The 24,243-nt window shown below is 39.6% G+C and overlaps 1 protein-coding gene across 1 annotated transcript; it reads right to left on the bottom strand.

Annotated features, from left to right (window-relative positions):
- Nucleotides 1-12,346: 12,346 nt before the first annotated feature.
- On the bottom strand, nt 12,347-20,935 carry LOC138890004 (uncharacterized). Its single transcript, XM_070173355.1, has 7 exons — nt 20,290-20,935; nt 19,638-19,932; nt 18,804-19,103; nt 16,126-16,425; nt 15,194-15,296; nt 14,946-15,119; nt 12,347-12,385 (listed from the first exon to the last, which is right to left on the bottom strand). The coding sequence occupies exons 1-7, from the start codon at nt 20,933-20,935 to the stop codon at nt 12,347-12,349; spliced, it is 1,857 nt and encodes a 618-aa protein (XP_070029456.1).
- Nucleotides 20,936-24,243: the final 3,308 nt, after the last annotated feature.

The raw sequence follows: 24,243 nt of genomic DNA, 5'->3' as shown, positions 1-24,243 counted from the left end.
CCTAAAATATCCCCAACAGAGTCGCCATGCTGTCGTGCCCCCTTTTTCCCTCGCGGGCATCCGGGTTTCGACATTCATGGGGGAACAACTCATTTCCTTTTGTGAATTGGGTATTTGAAGAGTCGCCACCTAGCGGATTATGGTGCATTAGGGCACCTTGAGTAATTAACTCATTTAACTAGTTTGCATTACTAGAGATTATGGTAAGGGCTCGAAATAACCTTGAGGGGAAGGTGTTAGGCACCCCTCGCGTTCCACGATAGTGGGTCCTGGCCGAACTTAAACTATGTGAATTAGTCATTTTCACAAGTAAACAGTTTCAACACATATTTGCAAATAGGCATGTTCTCACATTCTAAGTATATGTATGATTCGGGTAATGAAAGTGAGAGAGAGGTTTGAACAACTTACACATGTATATGTAAAGAGAAGGGGAATCCTAAGCTGATTAACCTACTGGATCATACCCATGCAATGCCTGGTAATCACTCCTCGATAAGGGGTTATACGTGCTGCTACCCGTCCCTTCCTTATGGTCCTGGAGGAATTTAAGACCACTAAATTTGGACAATTCTAGACAACCTAAGGTTTTAAAAGGGTAAAAATCTAGCCGTCAAGCAAATAACATATAAGACAAATAAATAGGATAATCAGTTAGTCATATTTACCCCCGCATGTATATTGGCAAACAAACAACATGTCTAAAATAAAGATTGTGAAGAGGTTCAGAAATCCTAAGAACATAGTATCTAGATGAATGTCACAGATTCAGGATATGCATAAAGAAAATGGTAGAATCCTAACTAGTTTGCCTACTGGTTTTATAGCCTGTTAAGCCTGGATAATTTCACACATAAATAGAACTGGTTTTACAATTTTAACGCCCTAAGGCTTGCCTAAGTGCGTATATGCAGTCACGATTCTGGGAAACAGTTTGAAGTTCTTTTATCCTATAGTCATGCTTTCTAGTGACATTTAACAAGATACTGTATGAAGTTCCAGTTTTAGTACTTAAAACAATGATAATTACCCTATGGACATGAGTTCTAATGAGTGAAACTGCTATTAGTTCTTATTAGACACGCATACTGATTGAGCAAGTGTCACAACCAATTAAACCTATATGCATGATTTCTAAAGAGACAGACTTGAATATAGGCTGTAACGAAAATCTGAACCTTAATTATTTTATTCCCTATAGCATGATGTCTAATCATGTGAAGTAAAGTAGGCATAACTTATTTCAACCAAAGCAAACCGTATAGGCAGGTTATCTAACAAAACACATTTGAACCAAAGTAAATCCTATAGGCATGTTATCTAGTCAACGCATGTAAACCAAAGTAAACCCTATAGGCATGTTATCTAACAAGGGACATTTGAGACAAAATAAACCCTATATGCATGTTATCTACCCAACTTTACCCACAGTACCATTTAACTACCCTCCCTTTTCACTAGTCACCCCAATATCAGTTTACAATTAATTATTACAAACCAATAATCGAATAAAAATTACATAAATAAAATATGAATTAAGATATAGGGAGCCTAAAGTAGGCCCAAAGCAAATCCTGGTGTACCAAGACTTCAGTAGTCTCAAATGCCCAAGGTTTCATTGCCAATTTCATGTCCAGGTGTGTCAGATTTCCCTAAGGACCTTAAGGATCTAGGGCAGTGCTCACACCCATACTTTCTCAATTAAGGACTGATTATGTACAGTGTGGAAGAGCCAGCCTTGGTATGCCAGAGTTCAGAGAGATCTCAAGGATCTATAAGCAGTACACACACCATAGGGGTATGACTTAATGATCTAGGAATAAGTGAGAGTGCATAATTTGAAAAGGGTTTTGGTAAACAGTATAGAGAGGACTCTTGGAGGTGAAAAGATTTTCTGAAAACTGGTACTAATTTGGTGGTAAAATAGCTTGAGGAAAGTATGAAAACATTTTGAAATCAAAACATAAATCACAGAACAACCATATTCAGAAACACTTGGCAAGCATGTTCCACACAGGGAGAGAGGGGTTGGGGACACATAGAATACGCCTTAGTGTATAGTGGAGCACATAAACAACAGGGTGCATAGAATTCTCAAGGGGTTCTGCAGAACTAACAGGTCAGCTATAAGGTAGGTCATTGAGACATAGAGAAAGGATCACAGTAAAGCCACATTGAAAACACATGAACACTGGATAGAATCAACAACACAACTAGAGTTACCTGAGGGACTAGATGACATAGCATGAGCAAAACAGAATGGGCAAGAACTTAAATGGACAGACTAGGCAAATATGAACAAGTAGACATAGTGTAGGCATTCTTAACAAAACAAGATTTAAACATGCTAGGTAAACAATAGACAGGCCAACATAATTTACATATGCTAATCACATATGGAACCAAACAGTATTAAGCATGTTATATAAATTGTAGCCATTCAAGTATGCTAATCATATATTGAACAAAGCAATATTAGGCATGCTACATAAATAGTAAACAGGAGCAAGAATGAACTCAGGACTAATGAACTAAGGCAGTAATAAAACACATAGGGTTTAGATTCTAAAATTTAATAAGAGGCATACCAGTTAGGGAAAAAGAACAGAAGATGCAAGATAGGTATTGTGCAATTTCCAGCCTTGGCTTACAGCCGGCAAGACTAATGAAGATCACAAGTAGCAGAAAGAACAGAGAGATATTTTAGAGTGTAAGAGTAGTGGTGAACTAATCTTCGTGTCTTGAATTGAGAGTAGAGGAGAATATATATAGCAGTTTAGGAGTGGAGCAAAATAAGGTAAAAGAAATCAAATCTCAGCAATTAGGGAAATTACAAAATCAATCACACACGAAATTAGCGTAGTCCTCCTTTAATTAAGGACAACTACTCAACAATTAAAGGACAGGAGTCACTTAAGGCAAGAAAATCCAATCAAACCTAAGTAAAGAGGTAAACAAACAGAAGTTTAATTAAGGAAATAATCATGAAGAATCAGTAACATTATAGGCAATAAGATAATAAGAATAATTAAAGTCGTAAACAAATGAATAAATCATGAATCAACACATAAGTTTTAACCAAGCAAATCAATAAATCAAGATTCAAAACAATATTGATTTAAAGAGAATGAAAAATATCAGTTTTCCACAAATAGATGAGTAGGCTGAACAAAACTTCATAAACACACATAAATTAGCCAAGAGATTGACTCAGAAACCCTAGTAGAGATGAACTAGGGTAAAAGTCACATGATACTGAATTTAACTAAGAAAAACCATGAAAGTCAAAACACAGAAATAAACAATGTAACAGGTAGCATGAAAAGACTCAGAATCATAGCAAAAAATGTAAGAAATTGGGGCTTCAGCATAAATCGACTAAGGCTCAAACACTATTAACATGAATCGGTCAGTAACACTTAAGAACCACGATTAAATGCTTGAAAATCAAAAAGGCTTTGAAAAAGGTGAGTTCAGTAAACCCTAGGTTGTAAGAAAAATTGAGAATCGATCAAAACCCATAAGACCTTCGTGAAAACATGTGAAAGACTCGATTCATCTCAGATATGGACAGATCTGAGAAGATCAAAGGATAAAAAATAAGGGTTTTTTAGAAGGCAACGGAGTCGAGCATAGACTTAAGAAATAATGAATTCAAGACAAAACATGAGAAAGATCTTAATCAAAATCAAGCCAAATAGCCTAAAACAGGCAAGAAAAACCCCAAGGTGTAAACAGACCGCCTAGGTCCCTTGATGATCTCCTCATGGATCCAAGAAATGGAGATACCATGGAAAGCAAAAGGCCGATATAGGCCTGAGATGATAGGGAAACATCATAGAATGGAGGGCTAAACCGGTGACGACATTTGGAGATTAGGGTTTAGGTACAGAGCATTTGAGAGAGGAGGGGAACAGATGACAACGTGGAAGGGTGGGAAATGATTAGGGTTTGGGGGGTGTAGGTTAGTTTAATTATGGTAAAGGGAAATCTGGACCGTTGATCAAAATGATCAATGGCCAGGATAGGCTAGGGTATTGGGTTAGGGTCAGATGGGATTTGGGCATGGGTAGATTTGGGCTGGTGTGGGATTAAAAATTGGGCTATCTAATTGGCTAAATCTGAAATAAGAGGGTCATTTATTAAATACCCATTTAATTGATAAAATAATTTTTTTAAAAAAACTAATAGGTTGTAAAAACTATTTTCATGCCTGGAAATATTTTAAAATAATTACTTAATATTTTAAAAATATAAAAGGCTATTTTCTGGTAAAATAATATAATAATGCATGCATAGGCTATAATTGCAAAGTAATTGCAATTGCATTCTAAAATACAAATGTGGCTATTTGTGCAACAATTGAAACTTAGTACAAATGCAAATGATAAAATTAAGCCCCAAAAAACTATTATAAAACTATTTGTGATGCAATCAGTGATTGTTTTATAAATAAAATGCTAGGAAAAATTAATTAAAATATTTTTAAAAATGTAGAAATTGTATGAAAGATACTAATTGATGCCCAAGCATAGTTTTGAAAATATTATGGGAAAAATTGGATAGCAACATCCACAATAGGTGCCAAAACATTCCCGGGTCTTCCAAAACCCGATCTAGACATACACTCAAGTTCGAAATAATCATACAAACATGCTGGAATCTTCGAATCCCAATTCCGAGGTCGTTTACTCAAAAATCCAGTCTTAGTCAATTATTCCAACTTAAAGCTTTCAAAATGGGAATTCTCTTTCCAAATCAACTCCGAACTTCCCGAAATTCAATTCCGACCATGCGCACAAGTTATAATACCTTATGTGAAGCTTCTCACAGCCTCAAACTGCTGAACGACGTGCTAGAGCCCAAAACGACCGATCGGTCGTTACATTCTCTCCCACTTAAACATACGTTCATCCTCGAACGTGCTGAGTACTGTGTTGGAGCTGTCCGAAATCACTTTTTAACACCTTGAGCACCTACCATGCTACCACAGCTCAGCTGAGCACATTAACTTGATCAAATCTGAAGATATTCTCCTTTATTCAACAAATAAGCTTAGAACCCAGTTTCAACATCCGAAATTCTCTGAAAGGCCTGCTTCCAATATTTGAACACTGTATCAATCACTACACGGTGTTCCAGAACATGACTGCATACCTTTGCCAAATTCTCACCATGCACCACATCCTCCACATGACCATATTAACATTCTCTGATCATAATAACCGACATTCCCCGAATCTAATGCTCACAATGCACCTCATGACATATATAAATCTCGTTCCAATTCTTACAATACTGCCACAACAGAAGAGATGTGAAGAAATTCATAACCAACTGCCGAGTCAACAAATCATTGGGGCTATACTCCTGACAAGAACCATTACCTCATTCTGAACCACTTAATGGTATTTTCTCTTTGATATACTTTATATAATCCGACCTCACTAATCCTAGATCCAATAATCTTGTCTCAGCTAGTACGAATTGCTCAGGCAACAAGCCACCCCTGACATGACCAAAAGTCTCATATGATGACACAATGTTCCAATAGTCTACTAACTCGAACGCGATACATAAGGAAACCGAACTCTGGAAGGGACTAATCAACTCACGCTGCTAATATGTACTTTTCTCAGAAAATGGAGAACAAAACACACAAAAATTAGAATACAGAAAACTGTACTCAATAGCATACTGTTGTGGTATGTAACCCGATCCAAACAACGTACACATGACGGCGTGCCACCCGATCCACACATAAAATTCACATAAGGAGATACACACCGAGCTAAATTGCTCATTACAACAAAATGCCGAATATCGGTCCCAAGCACGCTACGTGCATAATACCATCCCTGGGGAGACATATAGCACCATAAGCCACAAACTCAAGCACAACTGAGGTGTGATATATGTTCTGAAACTAAAGAGCCATCCTGCTTACATAACACCATCGCTATGCAGAATCTCAATACATAAGAAAATTATCGAGTCGTTCGCAACTCATACGACACAATATAGCATTACATGAAATAGCCGACGATGAAATTACATCCAATGTCCGAATACTCCTCCATAAGGAGCACTATGCCGAAATGAACACATCCGGCCTGATATAGAGCTCATATTCGTACTTAAATCCATTCACAGACCTCAAGCCATTTCTTATTGTACCGAACTAAGTCCATAATCTTTCCTGGGTCCATAATAACCCTCCTTTTCCTATACACACAAGAACAACCATCATAACCGGAGTAATCCTCCACAATCCACAACCCAATAAATCGAGTGCCCTCCAGGCATCAATACTCAAATTAATGATAGCACCATAATCTTCATACTTACTTTAATTCTTCAATCAATTAAGTGACTACATGCCACACTTATACAACCTCCCCGTGGAGAATGCTCCCACTACCTTCCATAATAGATAACATGTCTGTACATCCATACCACCGGCCGCAATAACACTGAAAAGTGATCAAGAATCCTTAACCAAGATGCGAAGCCTTTTTCACAAATCACCGATCTCAGGCGACGCTAAAGACAATGCTAGCTTACTCTTAAACTTTCAAAACCCCTTTCCTGATCATCCGAGCTCGTGACGTCCTAGTCAATACCGAACCGCAACCTTAACCCTCACTTTCAAATTCCATACCACTCACCGCACCCAACATGCCAATATGTGATAGCACAAGATCTTCATCATAACTCCTGAACCACTAATATGGTATACACTTCCTCACCTGGAAACTTTTTACTTAACTCATTCCAAGAGGACCATAGACCATAAATCCTACTTGGCCGCGAACACAGAAATTCGGGTAAGGAATTTTATTAATCCGGAAGAAGGTGTTAGGAATTCCCGGGTTCTGTGGTTTTAGCACGGTCGCTTTGATCATACTCGGCTTAATCAAGTTGTCTAATTACTTATTTTCAGAACCTATGTGCATTTGCCTCTTTTAATTAAGAAATTATCTTAAAACAAGTCACGCGTACGTGTACCTGTTTGATTGGCGCGTCAAAAATTATGTCACGCAAATGTGTCCACAATTAATAACGCTTTATTATTATTAAGAAGGTTTAGTCGAAGTTGCACGAACGCATACTCCGATTTTGTTTTTAAAATCGTAATCATGTCACGCGAACGTGTCCACAATCACGACGATATATTAAACGTGCCTAAAGCAAACTACGAGTATCATTTTTAGTATCTAAGTTATAACACTTAATAAGAGGTCCATAAGCGATTTAACTAGGATGGCACACCTCACTCTATTTTTCTTTAAGGAAATTATACTTAACTAGAGCAATTTAAAGATGTTCGAATTTTAATCTAAATTAAAGTTCAATCTAAACCTACTCAATACAAGCATGCATGGGGAAGTATACTTAAACAATTAATCGTTTGGGACAGGCTCCGAGCTTGCAGTAGCCCAAGAAAACGTCTAGATCCTAAAAGAGAAACTGGGCTCGAGACTAGGCCCAAGAGTGGAGGTGAATCAGCAGAAGGTATCATTGGTTTAATTGGGCCAAACACAGGGCCCCGCTCTTAAAGAAAAATTTGACTTTTTAAAGACCTATTTTAATTATTCTTGAGGCAAACTTCATGCAATGAACTCTTGAAATTAAAGATGCACTAAACCAAACCAGAACAAAAAGGAAACGAAATAGCTGAATTAAGGCTAAAGCGCCCCAACTTGAAAAATGACTGGGTTGTCTCGATTTGGGCCCTACATCGGGCCTCGTTCAAAACTTGACATTTTTCTTAACCAACTGCAGCCCAAATCACTTGCAGATTTTAAAAAATTTAACAGGTATTTCCTAAGACCAATCCTCATCATGCTACTATGTTAACAATACCCAAACCTAGAATTTTCCTTATTTAGACATAACAATAGCCTACACATGAATTCATTTTATCAATGTTGCAATTTGAAATAAAAAGCATAATAAAATTCCTAACTCTAACCAAATACAAAATAATTCAGCATGTATGGCCTATTAATATGGACTTGTTCATGTATCCTCCCAATTATAAACATTCATTCCTATCAGTAACAGTAAGGGAAAACATGCTAAGGGTGTTCAATCATTTAAGCTCATATGGAACTCACAACCAGCAGTTTAACACAGTCCCATATATTACAAACATAGATACAGCGAAGCTGTCCAGCCAAATTAAAACGACTAAAACTAACTCTAACTTTCAGCACTCAAATATTGTGACTAGGCTGCCAGAATGAACCATCAGATTTACAAAAAAACATAGAACTTAGACAAATAAACTATAAACAACAAAAGGCAGAAGTAGAGGAAAAAATTAAACAAGAAAGAAGATCTGGAGTTTCACTTCAATCCAGCACATTACAACTTTATTTTTTGCATTTTCAAGGTCTATAAAGGTACCTCGATACAACAATAGAAGAAAAGAAAATTCTGAAGTCAGCCAAGGTGAACAATAATCGGAGATTAGCAGCAGGAACAGTAGTGATACTCAGAACAAAACAACGTCAATAACCAGCTACTTTCAACTTGGAAAACCAAAAATCCTCATGAATAAAACCTTTTAAGCTCTAAAAGAAAAATCAAAAAGTAATTCGAGCCAAATTTCTTACTAAAGGAATGCAGAAAACCTTTTGGGTATTTTCAGGGTCTGAATCTCTGATCTTTTGTGTGAAAGAAAAGGATCTATATATAATGTCATGTGCTGCTAAAAACAGAATGAGAATTATTTCCTCACAAGGCATCTTTTCTAACAGAATCGGGATAGTTGGCAGCTTTTGATTGGCTCCAGCATTTGTGCTGGCCAAAATTGGGCTAGCTACCTAGATTCTAGAAGCTTCCCTTCTGAAATCTAATTTCTATTTCCCAAACCCTCCTAAGTTTTCATCTATTCGATTTACCCCCTAGAATTTTTTAACAATTACTAAATAAAGCAAACAACACAAAAACTTGAATTAAAAACAAGGAAGATCAAATGGAACAAATCCTAATTCAATTAAGCTTCTAACTAAACCTAAATTCTTTTAGAATTGAACTGAAATCAGAAACGACATAAAATAGAAATATTTGAACCTAACATGAATCCAGAATTAACTAATTAATGAGTTATTTTCTAAGATTTGAACCTACTGAACCAATTAACATTGTCATTAACAGGGAATCAAACCACAACACGAAACTAACATGTTGATTTTAAACGAAATTGACTAGACATAAGCTAAACCAATTTAGACAAATCCTAGCCGAAAAAACTAACCAAATAGTAATTGAAAAATATGCACAAATCAACCCTAAAACTACTGGCTAGTCTCAATGATTAAACACGGGAGTAAACAAATAATTCTGAACGAAAAATAAGAACCTAAATCATGCAACTACAAACAGAACAACCTTACGAAGAATCAATCAAAGAAAAGAAAATAGACAAAAAAAGAAAAATAGAAACCAAGCAAGAAATTACCTATACTAATGTAAGAGACAAGTTGGAATCGGAGAACCTGGCCGGAGCTTGGACTGGTTAGGGCAGGTTTAAAAATAAATAAATCAAACCCACATGAATCAATAGCTCCTGTTAAGAGCAAATGACTCATGTAGGTCTGAACCATTTGAACTTCCAGAATCACTCAGTAGATGCTTTTAGTTTTTTTTTTCTTTTTAATTCTTTCCAGAATTTTGATATGAAATTGCTCAAATTTAAGAGTCCTTTTGGGCAAACCAGTAGGATATTAGGGGTGAGGGGAGTGGGGATATGGCCTGGTGAGGTTTTGGGGTGATTCGAGCGAACTAGGGTTTTGGGGTTGACTTTCAGATCTGAAATTCGAGGAATATGAGGGTGTTTTGGGGGAAATTGACGGTAGAATGGTGTTGAGGATGGGATCAGGGTTGTGGAGGATGCATTTGGGAGGGTTTGGAGCACCGGAACCGCCGTGAGGCAATTTTCAATGGGCGGCGGTTTAGGGTTCAGACTGTGAGGATTTGAGAGAGAAGTAAGGCAACTAGGGTTTGATGGGTTAGAGATGGGAGTCTAACTGAAGAGGTCCTATGAGGCCAGTTAAATACAAAACCAATGGCCAGTTCCTAGCCGTTGGATCACACGAGATAAACGGCTGGGATCCAATGGAGTAAAACGGTGCCTTTTGGTGGAGGGTGGGGCTGGACTAGGTTTGAAGGGATTGGGCTGGATCGGACCGGTGGTTTTGGACAATCCAATGGGGCCCAAATTCTGATTAAACCATTCATTCAATTTCTTTTTCCTTATTTACTCCTTTTTTTGTTTTTGTTTTCTTTTTCTTTAATTAATAAAAATCCTAAATTAACCCTAAATTAATCTAAGTTGTAAAATCAAATTAATTATCAAATTATAAAATTTATAAAAATTAATCGATCCTAAATTAAAAAAGAAAAATGATTGATCTAGAATTAAAAGCTAAAAGATGTAAAAGTGATCCATTTTTGTGATTTTCATTTTAGTTAAACAATTAATCAATTAATTAATCCTAAAAACATGGAAATAAAATCTAAATGTAATGCATGTTATTTTTGGTATTTTTTCATTTTAATAAAAGTAAACATGCACAGAAATACAAACAATTAACACAAATTCCTACGAAAATCCCATAAAATTGCAAACAATTAGGAGAAATTTATTTCTTTAATTTGTAGGAGTATTTCACATAGGGCAAAAATCACGTGCTCACAACTGCCCCTCTTTACTCGAAAACACGAAGAGTTTTCGGGCTAAGATAAAGTGAGCGGATACGAGTGATTTTTGCCCGTTTGAATACTCCGTGGGAAACATTTTTGAAAGATCTGACCGAACCTTGCTTCCAAGGTTGCCTACATATCCTTGGCTATAAAGAAATCAGGTCAGTGTAGTTCGAGAAGTTTCGGTAGCTAGGACTACCGGAAAGCTGTGATTTCACTGTTGTTGTTGCTGCTACTGCTTGCTGAACTCCTTATTACACCGAGACAAAATAAAAATAAGCTAGGCTAAACTATGATCTATGAATTACAAAAATCCTATCTACCATATTCAAACTTGGTCTTGCTTCTTCTACTGTTCTGTTGTGCATCTTAAATTGTTGACCTGTACTCTCGAGGTGAAATTCTGTTGTTGCTAACACAAATTGAATTCTGAAATGGGTTGCCTTGTTTTCCAGGTGGGTGCCTGATTGCCGAAATTTGAACTACATTCCCTTATTCTCTAGGAGGGCGCCTGATTGCCAAAACTTGAACTGTATTCCATTGTTCTCTAGGTGGGCTCCTGATTACCAAGAAACTAAACTATATTCCCTTGTTCTCCAAGTGGGCGCCTGATTACCAAAACTTGAACCGTTTTCCTTTATTCTCCAAGTGGGCACCTGATTACAAAAACTTGAACTGTATTCCCTTGCTCTCCAAGTAGGCGCCTGATTACCAAAAACTTGAACTGTATTCCCTTGTTCTCGAGGTGTGCTCCTGATTACCAAAACTTGAATTGTATTCCCTTATTCTCCAGGTGGGTGTCTGATTACCAAAACTTGAACTGTATTCCCTTGTTCTCTAGGTGGGCGCCTGATTACCAAAACTTGAATTGTATTCCCTTGTTTTCCATGTGGGCGCCTGATTACCAAAACTTGAACTATATTCCCTTGTTCTCCAGGTGGGCGCCTGATTACCAAAACTTAAACTGTATTCCCTTATTCTCTAGGTGGGCGCCTGATTACCAAAACTTGAACTGTATTCCCTTTTTCTCTAGGTGGGCGCCTAATTACCAAAAACTAGGACTGTATTCCCTTGTTCTCCAGGTGGGCGCCTGATTACCAAAATTGAACTATTCCCTTGTTCTCCAGGTGGATGCCTAATTACCAAAACTTGAACGGTATTCCCTTGTTCTCCAGGTGGGCGCCTGATTATCAAAACTTGAACTGTATTCCCTTGTTCTCTAGGTGGGCACCTGATTACAACAAAACAGACAGAACAAAAGAAAGCTTTCTGCCCCAGTTTGGTATCTGGGCACATCTGTGAGTGTTAATCGAATCATGTTACCCCAAAGCCCTAAGAATTTAAAAACTAAATCCCATTATCCAGGAGGGCCCTGACAATTGAAATTAAATCTCAACTTAAAAGTGAAAACATCAAAGCCAACTTATATTTCCTAAAGGTAGAGCTTATGCTAAATCTTGTTATCTTATGAAGGTCATGGAATTCAACTAAGTCCCATTATTTAGGAGGGTCCTGAGAACCTTTAAAAATTGAATTCCATTATCCAGGAGGGCCCAGAAAATTTTAAACTAAATCCCATTATCCAGGAGGGTCCTGAAGATTTACGGTCGAACCTGTCCGGTACGTGCTTTCCTCACGGAGGTTCCTGCTGAACAAACGAAATTTGCTGCCCCTGTTTCAATCAAAGAAAATTGTATCAGTTTAAAAAAATGTGGTGGTTAGTTTGCGACATTCTTGCTAAAGGTGGCCTTTCCATTATCGTGCTTTGTTCTGACTGACTGCCTTGGAGTGGCAAAGAATTCTTTGACTTTCTGACTGAATCTCACCCACAGGACCCTGAATGACCCGTGTGACCTGTACTCAACCCGCTATTTTACATTTCTGTCCTTCCTTTGTATCTTCCACAAAATTCACAAACCACTCGACCACTTGAACTTTCACTAACACCTTATTTTCCATTTTGCATCATGCTATTTATGGTATGTTTTGGACGCACTTTGCTTTATGCAATTTGGAAGCTGGTAGTAAGCTTTGAAATCCTTTCTTACTTGCTTAAACAAGGCTGACATTGGAAAAGCCTTAGATAAATAAACCCAAAATAAATGAAATTCAATGACTTCAAGAGTTAGGAATAAAGAAGAAAATTTGAAACAGGATGACTGTTTGAGGGAGAAAAGGAAAAGAAACTTATCTGAGTGAGGTGGCTGGCACCAATGATCATGACATGCATTTTGGATTAATCAGCCCAGCCTGTTCAACCAATCACCTTTCAGTTGTCATACTTTATGCCCCCGGATTTCCATATTCCAATCTCTTTGCAAAGTCACCAATCGTTTTCGGCTTGCGGCGCCCTGAAGGGTTTTCGCCAACAAACCTCTCTCATTTGTTCATCTCTCAACTCATCGTTGCCTCATGATGCCTGTGAATGTTTTCACAAATAAGACTCTCTCATTTTAATTTCTCTCATCTTTCCATCGCCCTACGGTGCCCGAGAGGGTTTTCACCGATAGGACTATCTCATTTATTCATTTTCTTTGTGCAGCACGAAGTGTTTCCCCTTATGCGAATCATACCTCTATCTCGCTTGACTTGGCACGCTCAAATATTGGTCAGAAGGTCTTTCATTGGACCCTAGGCTTTTGGATATGGTTTAGAAAGAAAGGATATCATAAAGGCTCAAAACAACTTGAATGGATTCAAAATTACAACTTTTGGAATCCGATCTTTTATAAAGCTGCGACTCCTGCCCCAGTTTCTTTGCTTGGAGGCTTTTGAATTTTATTTTGATGGTACCGAACCATGAGGCTGCCTACATATCCTTAAAAGGAATCAGGTCGAACATAGTTCATGAGATAGGAATTGTGTTGTTTTTTGTTACTTGTCTTTCTTTTCTTTTTCTTTTCTTTTCTTCTTTTTTTTCTTTTCTATTCTTTTTCTCTTTATTTTGCTTTACTTACTTTTCAATTTCTTTTTTTTCCTATTTTTCTTCTTTATTTGCTTTTTGTATCTGTGTTTCTGAACTTTGCTACTGATTCCAAAAGAGGAGTATGAAGAAAATAAATAAGGCTCAAAGGGGTAACAAAGTAAAAAGTGTTTAGATTGCAAAATAAAATGCCTTCGTTATTCCAATCTTCAAAACATGCCAAGTACAAACAACAATTAGACAACCCAAAGAAATCATACATAATATCTCTTAACCGCATCGGAATTGATAGCCATATCTACATATTTGCCTTCTATATCTGTTAAATACAAAGCACCATAGGACAATACTCTCATTACAATGAATGGCCCCTACCAATTTGGGGCGAACTTGCCTTTCGCTTAAGCCTGATGTGGAAGGATGCATTTCAATACTTGCTGACCCAATTCAAATTTTCGGGGTCGCACCTTCTTGTTGTATTCTTTTGCCATTCTCTTTTGATACAACTGGCCATGACACACTACTGCCAGTCTTTTCTCGTCAATCAGGCTTAATTTCTCCAAACGGGTTTTGACCCACTCATCATCATCGATTTAGGCTTCAGCAACAATCCAAAGGGATGGAATTTCAACTTCCGCAGGTATCACTGCTTTAGTACCATATACCAACAAATAAGGAGTTGCACCTACTGAAGTGCGAACAGTAGTGTGATAACCCAGCAAAGCAAAGGGAAACTTTTCATGCCATTTCCTTGAACCTTGCACCATTTTTCGAAGTATCTTCTTTATGTTCTTGTTGGTCGCCTCAACAACTCCATTTGCCTTGGGGCGATACGGAGTGGAATTCCGATGCGTAATCGTGAACTGTTGGCATACTTCTTTCATCAAATGACTGTTAAGATTAGCACCATTATCTGTGATGATTACCTTTGGGATTCCGAACCGACAAATGATATTTGAATGAACAAAATCGACCATTGCCTTCTTGGTCAAAGATTTTAAAGTCTTAACTTCAACCCACTTAGTGAAATAATCGATGGCCACCAGAATGAACCTGTGCCCATTTGATTCTACTAGCTCAATTGGTCCAAGACATCCATGCCCCAAGCAACAAAAGGCCACGGTGCTGATATTGTATGCAACTCAGATGGCGGAGAATGGATCAAGTCTCTGTGTACTTGGCATTGATGACACTTGTGCACAAAGCTAATGCAATCACATTCCATGGTGAGCCAATAATACCCTGCTCAGAGAATTTTCTTTACCAGAACATACCCACTCATATGCAGCCCCTAAACTCCGGAATGCACTTCTGTCATGATAGTCGTGGCTTGTTTAGCATCTATACACCTCAATAGTCCAAGATCTGGAGTCCTCTTGTACAAGATTTCGCCGCTCAACAAGAATCCACTGGCCAAACATCGAATTGTTCTCTTTTGATCACCTGTGGCTTTATTGGATATACCCCCATCCTGATGTATTCCCTGATATCATGGAACCACGGTTAACCATCAAGTTCTTCCTCAACCACATTACAGTAGGCATGCTAATCATGAACTTGAATATCCAATGGGTCAACATAAGCTTTGTCTGGATGATACAACATTGATGCCAAGGTAGCCAAGGCATCGGCAACCTCATTATGGGTCCTCGGAATATGCCTGAATTCTATTTATCAGAACCGTTGACAAAGATTATACAAACATTGTCGATACAATATCAGCTTTAAATCTCGTGTCTCCCATTCTCCTTGAATCTGGTGCACCAAAAGGTCCAAGTCTCCCAAGACCAAAACTTCTTGGACTCCCATATCTACCGCTAACCTTAAACCCAGAATGCATGCCTCGTACACAGCCATGTTGTTAGTACAATAGAAACGAAGTTGGGCCGTAACAGGGTAGTGATGCCCTATTTCAGAAATGAGCACGGCCCCTATTCCGACACTTTCATATTAGCGGCTCCATCAAAGAAAAGTTTCCAAACTGGCTTGTCATCCTATTCTACCTCATCAATATGCATCACCTCTCCATCGGGAAAATAAGTCCTCAATGACTCATACTCTTCATCCACCGGGTTCTCGGCCAAATGATCGGTCAATGCTTAGGCTTTATCGCAGTCCGAGTCACATAGATGATGCCAAACTCTGTGAGAAAAATCTGCCCGTTTGCAAGTCTTCCTGCGGGCATAGGCTTCTGAAAGATATACTTTAGAGGATCCAGACGAGAAATGAGGTAAGTAGTGTAGGATGATAAATAATGCTTCAACTTTTGTGTCACCCAAGTCAGGGCACAACATGTCCTTTCAAGGGGAGTATACTTAACCTCATAGGATGTGAACTTCTTGCTAAGATAATAGATGGCTTGCTCCTTCCTGCCAGTGATGTCATGTTGACCCAACACGCAGCCAAATGAATTGTCCAAGACTATCAAATAAAGAATTAAAGGCATTCCAAGTTCTGGCGGGACCAACACAGGTGGGTTTGACAAGTACCCCTTGATCTTATCAAATGCCTCCTGGCACTCATCAGTCCATGTGACCGCAACATCCTTCTTCAGCAACTTGAAGATGGGCTCACAAGTTGTTATGAGTTGGGCAATAAACCTGTTGATGTAGTTTAAACGCCTGAGCAGACTCATCACCTCAGTCTTGTTCCTCGGAGGTGGCAATTCTTGGATAGCTTTGATCTTTGACAGGTCCAACTCAATGCCTCGACGACTAAATATGAATCCTAACAGTTTTTCAGATGGAACACCTAATGCACACTTGGCAAGGTTAAGCTTAAGATTGTACCTGCGGAGCCTTTGGAAAAACTTCCTCAAATCTCCGACATGGTCGGCCTATTTCTTTGACTTTACGATCACATCATCCACATAAACCTCAATCTCCTTGTGTATTATGTCATGGAACATAGTAGTCATTTCCCTCATGTAAGTTGCCCCGGCATTTTTCAAACCAAATGATATTACCCGGTAGCAATAAGTTCCCTATGGTGTGATGAATGTCGTCTTTTCTACATCCTCCTCATCCATCAAGATCTGGTGGTACCCCATATTGCAATTCATAAAAGAACCGATCTCATGCTTGGCACAGTTGGCAATCAAAATGTGGATATTTAGCAATGGAAAAATATCCTTTGGATATGCTTTGTTGAGATCGCGGTAATCAACGTACACCCTGGTCTTGCCGTCCTTCTTTGGCACTGGCACAACATTAGCTAACCAAGTGGGGTATCACGTGACTCGAATGACCTTTGCGTCCAACAGCTTTGTGATTTCCTCCTTGATCTTCACACTCATGTCAGTTTTGATCTTTCTTAACTTCTACTTGATGGGAGGGAATGCTGGGTCAGTGGGCAATTTGTGAACCACCAAGTCAGTACTTAGACCCGGCATATCATCATATGACCAGGCAAAAATGTCTTTACACTCAAACAGTGCTTTGATTATTTCCTCCCTGATTTGTGGTTCCAAGTGTACACTTATCTTGGTTTCCCTAATATTATTGGGGCGATACGGAGTGGAATTCCGATGCGTAATCGTGAACTGTTGGCATACTTCTTTCATCAAATGACTGTTAAGATTAGCACCATTATCTGTGATGATTACCTTTGGGATTCCGAACCGACAAATGATATTTGAATGAACAAAATCGACCACTGCCTTCTTGGTCAAAGATTTTAAAGTCTTAACTTCAACCCACTTAGTGAAATAATCGATGGCCACCAGAATGAACCTGTGCCCATTTGATTCTACTAGCTCAATTGGTCCAAGACATCCATGCCCCAAGCAACAAAAGGCCACGGTGCTGATATTGTATGCAACTCAGATGGCGGAGAATGGATCAAGTCTCTGTGTACTTGGCATTGATGACACTTGTGCACAAAGCTAATGCAATCACGTTCCATGGTGAGCCAATAATACCCTGCTCGGAGAATTTTCTTTACCAGAACATACCCACTCATATATAGCCCCTAAACTCCGGAATGCACTTCTGTTATGATAGTCGTGGCTTGTTTAGCATCTATACACCTCAATAGTCCAAGATCTGGAGTCCTCTTGTACAAGATTTCGCCGCTCAACAAGAATCCACTGGCCAAACATCGAATTGTTCTCTTTTGATCACCTGTGGCTTTATTGGATATACCTTCATCCTGATGTATTCCCTGATATCATGGAACCACGGTTAACCATCAAGTTCTTCCTCAACCACATTACAGTAGGCATGCTAATCATGAACTTGAATATCCAATGGGTCAACATAAGTTTTGTCTGGATGATACAACATTGATGCCAAGGTAGCCAAGGCATCGGCAACCTCATTATGGGTCCTCGGAATATGCCTGAATTCTATTTATCAGAACCGTTGACAAAGATTATACAAACATTGTCGATACAATATCAGCTTTAAATCTCGTGTCTCCCATTCTCCTTGAATCTGGTGCACCAAAAGGTCCAAGTCTCCCAAGACCAAAACTTCTTGGACTCCCATATCTACCGCTAACCTTAAACCCAGAATGCATGCCTCGTACACAGCCATGTTGTTAGTATAATAGAAACGAAGTTGGGCCGTAACAGGGTAGTGATGCCCTATTTCAGAAATGAGCACGGCCCCTATTCCGACACTTTCATATTAGCGGCTCCATCAAAGAAAAGTTTCTAAACTGGCTTGTCATCCTATTCTACCTCATCAATATACATCACCTCTCCATCGGGAAAATAAGTCCTCAATGACTCATACTCTTCATCCACCGGGTTCTCGGCCAAATGATCGGTCAATGCTTAGGCTTTATCGCAGTCCGAGTCATATAGATGATGCCAAACTCTGTGAGAAAAATCTGCCCGTTTGCAAGTCTTCCTGCGGGCATAGGCTTCTGAAAGATATACTTTAGAGGATCCAGACGAGAAATGAGGTAAGTAGTGTAGGACGACAAATAATGCTTCAACTTTTGTGCCACCCAAGTCAGGGCACAACATGTCCTTTCAAGGGGAGTATACTTAACCTCATAGGATGTGAACTTCTTGCTGAGATAATAGATGGCTTGCTCCTTCCTGCCAGTGATGTCATGTTGACCCAACACGCAGCCAAATGAATTGTCCAAGACTATCAAATAAAGAATTAAAGGCATTCCAAGTTCTGGCGGGACCAACACAGGTGGGTTTGACAAGTACCCCTTGATCTTATCAAATGCCTCCTGGCACTCATCAGTCCATGTGACCGCAACATCCTTCTTCAGCAACTTGAAGATGGGCTCACAAGTTGTTATGAGTTGGGCAATAAACCTGTTGATGTAGTTTAAACGCCTGAGCAGACTCATCACCTCAGTCTTGTTCCTCGGAGGTGGCAATTCTTGGATAGCTTTGATCTTTGACAGGTCCAACTCAATGCCTCGACGACTAAATATGAATCCTAACAGTTTTTCAGATGGAACACCTAATGCACACTTGGCAAGGTTAAGCTTAAGATTGTACCTGCGGAGCCTTTGGAAAAACTTCCTCAAATCTCCGACATGGTCGGCCTATTTCTTTGACTTTACGATCACATCATCCACATAAACCTCAATCTCCTTGTGTATTATGTCATGGAACATAGTAGTCATTTCCCTCATGTAAGTTGCCCCGGCATTTTTCAAACCAAATGATATTACCCGGTAGCAATAAGTTCCCTATGGTGTGATGAATGTCGTCTTTTCTACATCCTCCTCATCCATCAAGATCTGGTGGTACCCCATATAGCAATTCATAAAAGAACCGATCTCATGCTTGGCACAGTTGGCAATCAAAATGTGGATATTTAGCAATGGAAAATTATCCTTTGGATATGCTTTGTTGAGATCGCGGTAATCAACGCACACCCTGGTCTTGCCGTCCTTCTTTGGCACTGGCACAACATTAGCTAACCAAGTGGGGTATCACGTGACTCGAATGACCTTTGCGTCCAACAGCTTTGTGATTTCCTCCTTGATCTTCACACTCATGTTAGTTTTGATCTTTCTTAACTTCTACTTGATGGGAGGGAATGCTGGGTCAGTGGGCAATTTGTGAACCACCAAGTCAATACTTAGACCCGGCATATCATCATATGACCAGGCAAAAATGTCTTTACACTCAAACAGTGCTTTGATTATTTCCTCCCTGATTTGTGGTTCCAAGTGTACACTTATCTTGGTTTCCCTAATATTATCTGGATCCTCTAAATTGATTGCTTCAATTTCATTCAAATTAGGCTTGGGTTTCTCTTCAAAGTGACTTAGCTTTTTACTAATTTCCTCAAATGCTTCCTCTTCATCATATTCTATTTCTTGGATTATTATTTCAAAGTTAGATTAGCTTTTAAGACTTGGTTGAAGATTCCTCATGCATGTCATGTCATTGAAACCAGCATAAAAAGAACTGTACAAAGAAAGAAAAGAAAATGATGCTATCAGGAGTAATGGAAAAGGGAAATTGCATTTCATTAAAATAAAAGATAGAAGGGTTTGTACATCAAAACAGACGAAAAATAAAAAATCTGAGTTACAATCCTGGAATAATCCAGATAACTGAAAGGAAAACAAAGCAAACAACCAAAACTCCTTCAGGGTAGGGAGAAGAGTGACATCCCAATTGTTAAGCTTCACTTTTGGCCCAATAAACTACACATCCACTTTGTTGGAACCTTCCCCAGTTTCTACCGTGTTCACCTCATCAGATAGACTCTTGAACCTTTTAACCAATTCTTCATCAAAATCAACCCCAGGCTTTGGAACTGCTTTCACTGGACGCTTTACGACCCTTGCCTTGATGAAGGACCCGGAGAGACGTGGGACTGGCTTACGGAGTGACCATGCTTTCTTTTTCAACTTTCTAGCCTTCTTCACATCATCCCCTATAGACTTGAACCCCAAACCAAATGTACCCAAATTTTCACGCAAGGACACTGGATGTACGATACCTTGTAGAGATGCACCTAGACCCTTGCCCGACACAAAACCATTTTTTAACATTTTAGTTGCTACCATGACGATTGTAGAAGCTAGCTTTGGACGTACAATGTATTCCCCTTTCGGAATCTTTTCGACCGATACTGTTTCAGAAACTTGATAGACCCACGACCCCTTATCTTCTTCAGTATCAATAAACGGGATGGATGTACCATTGAAAGCACATAAGTTCTCATCGTCATGTACGTCGATTTCTTGTCTATACCATTCTAACTTCACCATCTGGTGTAGAGAGGACGGAACTGCCTTGGCAACATGTATCCAAGGCCTACCCAACAATAAATTGTAAGAAATAGCCATATCCAGTACCTGGAACTCCATGGTAAATTCAACTAGTCCTATTGTCAACTCAAGCATGATGTCGCCAACAAAGTCTTTTCCCCCTCTGTCAAAACCTCAGACACATATGTTGTTCTGAATTCTCTAATCATCAACTTTTAACTTGTTCGGAGTGGAGAGAGGGCAAATGTTTGCACTGGAACCATTGTCAACTAACACCCATGTGACCACAGAATCTTCGCATTTCACTTTGAGATAGAGGGCTCGATAGTGTTCCGTACCCTCAAGAGGTAAATCATCATCCGATAATGCGATCCTTTTAGACTCAAATATCTTATTGGCAATATTCTCCAAATGGTTCATTGTGATTTTGTCGGGGATATGAGCTTCATTCAGAATCTTCATCAAGGCCCGACGGTGTTCATCTGAATGGATCAACAATGATAACAGGGAAATCTAAGCAGGAATCTTTCTCAACTGTTCTATGATGGAGTAATCTTGTACCTTTATTTTTCTCAAAAAGTCCTCAGCCTCTTCTTCAGTGACTGGTTTCTTTACTAGAACTGGATTGTCTCTGAGTGTTTTATCTTTCCTTAACTCTTCCAGAGCAAAGCATCTCCCCAAATAAGTTAATACCTGGGCCTCGTTAACTTCCTCTTTCACTTTCTTCCCTTTATAAGTCACTATCACTCGCTCATAGTTTCATGGGATAGTCTTGGTATTAGCTATCAGCATCTGGGTTACAGGTTTGATAATGATAGGGTCCGTGCAAGCACCCTCCACAATTATGACTGGCTTACTTGCTACCCCCGGCACGATCACCTTTGGCTTTTTTTGCTTTACTACATCATCACTTGGGGACCTCTTTTCAACTACCACAGCTGGCTTATCATTTGGCATGCTCAACTTATCTGTCAATCCTTCAGCTATCGAAGAGGTTGCCTTTGTGACAACTGGGTCTTTGACTAACTTACTTTTACTAGACCGAATCATCATGATAGATTGTGAAGGCTTCTTGGGCTTCCCATCCCTATGCATTATCTCAATCATGTGCGCTTCGGCATGGGCTGACAATGGGTTCTGGTTGATGTTGGGTGCTTCTGGGCTCTGGACCACAATCTGGTTCGTATCAATAAGCTCTTGGAGGGCGTTCTTCAAATGCCAATATATTTCTGTGCCATGTCCCGAAGTATCAGAACAGTACGCATATTTGAGAGAATAATCCAGGTTCTTTGGAGGGGGTTTGGTAGTTTTGACTCAATTGGCCTCAGAACATCCAACTGCCTCAACCTTTGAAATAGGCTGGTATAAGATTCCCCAAGCGAGATGAAAGTTTTCTTCCACTGCAACCTTTCATTCCTGAATTCCAGCTTGGCTCGAAAATTTGGACCAGTAGGGTTTTGGTATGTTTGTGGAAGTGGGTAAGGATTTTGTGGAGCTAGGGCATGCCATTGCGGGTCAGGAGGGGTTGAGCATATGACTATGCATGATGGACATGATATTGGGGTGGCCTGACTGAGCATTGAGGCTCTGGTGGTGGGAAGTAGTGTTGGGCTGGATTATATGGAGTTGGGGCATAAGTTTGAAGCTGGGGTCGAGGTTGGGTGTAGTGGGTAGGAGAATTCCCTGGGCCGTGCCACGATCCTGAAACGACCATAGCGACATCATTTTTCTTCTTTTTCCCAAGCACACCTCTGGTGCCATTCTGGATTGCCTGCGTAGTTGCTTTGATGGAAAAGTAGCTCATGATCTTGCTTGATTTGAGACTTTCCTCTACCATTCCTCCCATTTTTACTACTTTATTGAAAGACTTACCTATGGCCGAGATCAGATGACCAAAGTAAGTAGGCTCCAAGGCCTGAAGTAAATATTCCACCATTTCATCCTCCTCCATTGGAGATTAGCCCGTGATGCTTGTTCTCTCCAGCGGAAACCATATTCCCTGAAACTTTCACTAGGCTTCTTCTCTATCTCAGTCAAAGACAAACGATCTGGAACAATCTATATGTTGTATTGGAAATGATGAACGAATGATTGGGCCAAATCATCCCAGGTATACCATCTATTGTGATCCTGACGAGTGTACCACTCCAATGCCACGTCACTCAGACTCTGGCTAAGTATGCCATTAATATCTCATCTTTCCCACTGGCTCCTCTCATTTTACTGCATAATCCCCTTAACTGGGCCACAGGATCTCCGTGTCCATCATACAAGTCAAATTTGGGCATTTTGAACCCAGCGGGTAGCTGTACGTTAGGGAACAAACACAGATCTTTGTAGGCTACACTCACTTGACCTCCTAACCCTTGCATGTTTCTGATCGATTGTTCTAGGCTTCTCACCATCCTAAATATCTTCTCATGTTTCGAGTTCTTAGGTGGTTTCTCAGTCTCAACAGGAAGGTCGAAACGAGGAGTGTAGGAGTATTGATCTGCGGCCTTAAAGGTGGGCTCCGGGGGATAGTACTGATTATCTTGGGTCTGAAGTAATGGCTCACTAGAAGATTGATGGAGCATAGCTGGTGGAGGTGCTTCAAAAACAAAGGTAGCTGGTGAAGGGGGTATGGGGTTGTTTTGGCTGGTGGGGCTTGTATGGTTTGGGAAGTGGTGCCATGATAGTGGTGGTAAGGGGTGAAGCTTGGTGCATACTGTGGGGATGAATCAGTAGTGGGAGGTTCTTGGGATTGAGCTAGTGGTGGGATGAAAGCAGGGTTGGCGGGATATGATGGTGGGTGATGTCCTTTCATCCATGCCTAGTACATTTCGGCCATTTGGTGTTTCAACCTATGTAACTCCTCCTTCAGACCAACCTCAGACTCCTCTACCTCTCTCGGTGGATCAATAACACTTGCGTCCGGTTCTTTACCAGCCATGATCAACTTGTTTTTAGACCTGGTATTGTACGGGTGAGTTGCCAGAATGCCAAACAAACTAACCACATTCATGTTCTCAATAACAACAACAACTTGTTAGTGTTTAAGATTTAACAGACAGGCAACCGCATATTTGGGATGCAATGCACCTAAACAGTTAAAGCTTTTATCACGTATTTGAACGGCTGCATGTTTCATCCCGACTTTTAATTAACTCTTCTCATTTTTGTGCTTTCTCTTCTCTCTCTTTTGCTTTTCACTCCAGCTCCTCTTTGATCACTATTGGCCTTTCCCACTTGTTTTTGTTGCTTCCTTTTTATTTTGCACTCATCTTTCTCTCTTGTTTTGCCATTATTTCTTTCCACTCAATTTTTCTTTTATTTGCTCTACTCTTTTCCTTTTTCATTTTATGGTTATGATCGAATCCTATGGGAATTGCCTACGTATCATGATACCGCATAAATCAGATCATTAC

Source organism: Nicotiana sylvestris, chromosome 1 (genome assembly GCF_000393655.2).
Source record: "Nicotiana sylvestris chromosome 1, ASM39365v2, whole genome shotgun sequence".
Taxonomy (NCBI): Eukaryota; Viridiplantae; Streptophyta; class Magnoliopsida; order Solanales; family Solanaceae; genus Nicotiana; species Nicotiana sylvestris.
The sequence above is the reverse complement of the archived record's forward strand: the minus strand, read 5'-3'. Positions and strand labels throughout refer to the sequence as shown.